General features: G+C 33.2%; 1 protein-coding gene across 1 annotated transcript in view; it reads right to left on the bottom strand.

Moving 5' to 3' along the window:
• Positions 1-6: 6 nt before the first annotated feature.
• LOC103602660 (chromosome unknown open reading frame, human C12orf4) overlaps positions 7-1,655 on the bottom strand; it is a 54,959-nt gene continuing 53,310 nt past the window's right edge. The window contains exons 11-13 of the mRNA XM_008587084.1: positions 1,524-1,581; positions 871-938; positions 7-262 (exon numbers count right to left, since the gene is read on the bottom strand). Of these exons, the coding sequence (XP_008585306.1) occupies positions 170-262; positions 871-938; positions 1,524-1,581 (219 nt within the window). The 3' untranslated portion in view covers positions 7-169. The remainder of the gene's footprint in view (positions 263-870; positions 939-1,523; positions 1,582-1,655) is intronic.

Below are 1,655 nucleotides of genomic sequence, written 5' to 3'. Positions count from 1 at the left end.
GCAGTACATAAATTTTTGGAATATTTAACAGACACATATCATGATTTGATTTGTGGCTTGGGTTGCAGGTTCTCTTTCTGTGCATCTTTTGCTTGAAGAATCCCCGCATAGCTGAAGTTCTTGGAGAGCTAAACAATCCTCTTCTGCAAGCATGTCATTCTATAAGGGTTCAGTGCTTGGATGTCAGAGTAAGTGTTGATGACACTCGGAAGATCTGGGGGAGCATGTTACTAAGCTGATAAAACATTTCTTCAGAAATACTCTGTAAGAGGTCAAAAAAAAGGTTTGCAATTGTTAAATCACCATCGATTTTCTAAAAATTTTAAAAGTATTTCAAAATATGAACCTAGTTCTGGATATGAAGTGCAATACATAAAAATTACCTTTTGTGACTGATTTAACTGCATGGCTATGGACAGAGGCTGTTTTTATGGCTCCATCCTTTGAAAACTTATGTTGTTTGTCAACTAATAAGTTTGATTACTAGAAAAAACCCTAGATAGCACTAGTGCAATTAATAACAAAATACCACTAATTTTGCTAAGTCCTACAGAATACAGAATCATTCTCTGCTAATGCTCTTGTTTATGAGCCCTTTGTAATCTATATAACATAAATGTGGGAAAAAGCAGAAAAGATGAGTCAAGTTTGGTTTTGGGGTTAAATAAAAGGTCCCTTGAGTGGTAGATACTGACATCTTTGACAATAAATGAAGTTACTTTATGGCATCCAAACACTTCTCCCCTCAAAAAATAGGAAGCTGTTAGCATTTTATGTTACATTTAGGAGTTAAGGGCAGCATGCTTATCTATATCTGTGAGAAATATTAGAAGAGATTAATTTGGGGAAAGATCTATTCAGATAACCCACATGTGGTACCAGAAATTGCACCGTCCTAGAAATTCCTCCATCCCATGAAGCCATTTCCATCATGAAGCCTAAAATAGAACAATAAACATTGCTTTATCATGAGTCTGGTCTGGATAAACTCAATTTTCATTGTGGGGCTTCATGTCTTAACTTTTTAGGTAGTCATTTGCCTATAGGAAAGGCTAAGCCTAAAGGACAGATAAACTTCCGTAATCCCTAATTTTCCATGCCAGAGAGGTTTAACATAGTTTTGTTAACACACCCTTATGATTTCTCAAGTCCTATTTAGCATTCCATTATTATTATTTAGTATTCATTATTCCATACAATAAAGCTACAACAGGTTATTAAAAGTTAATTAAATATGTGGCTTTTTTTTCTTTTTAAGAAAATAAAAGGCAATACAGACCAAGCTAGAATCAACAAAATATAAATCACATCCAACATCCTTGTATTTCAGGAAAATTGGAGATTTATTTTGTGATTGGAAAAAGATAAATAAAAAATCCTGTTATAAAATATTTGCTTGTTAAACTATTTAACTGAGGCAAGATGACAAGTGTAACTTTTGCATTCTTTCTCTTGGGTTGCAACACTTTCAATATTTGATAGGAAATACAGGTGGCTATTGTTAAATATAAGGTTATGCTCACCTTTGACACACTTAAACACCAGTTCTGCTCTCCTTAAGCACCAGGGTATAGTCATTTCCTAAAAACAGAAACAAAACAAATTGTATATTTTTAACAAAACTTCGTAAAAAAAAAAAAAAAAAAAAAAAACCC

The sequence above is a fragment of the Galeopterus variegatus genome, unplaced genomic scaffold (genome assembly GCF_000696425.1).
Source record: "Galeopterus variegatus unplaced genomic scaffold, G_variegatus-3.0.2 Scaffold4245, whole genome shotgun sequence".
In the NCBI taxonomy this organism is placed as follows: Eukaryota; Metazoa; Chordata; class Mammalia; order Dermoptera; family Cynocephalidae; genus Galeopterus; species Galeopterus variegatus.
Note: the sequence above shows the minus strand (reverse complement) of the source record. Positions and strands in the feature narration are given on the sequence as shown.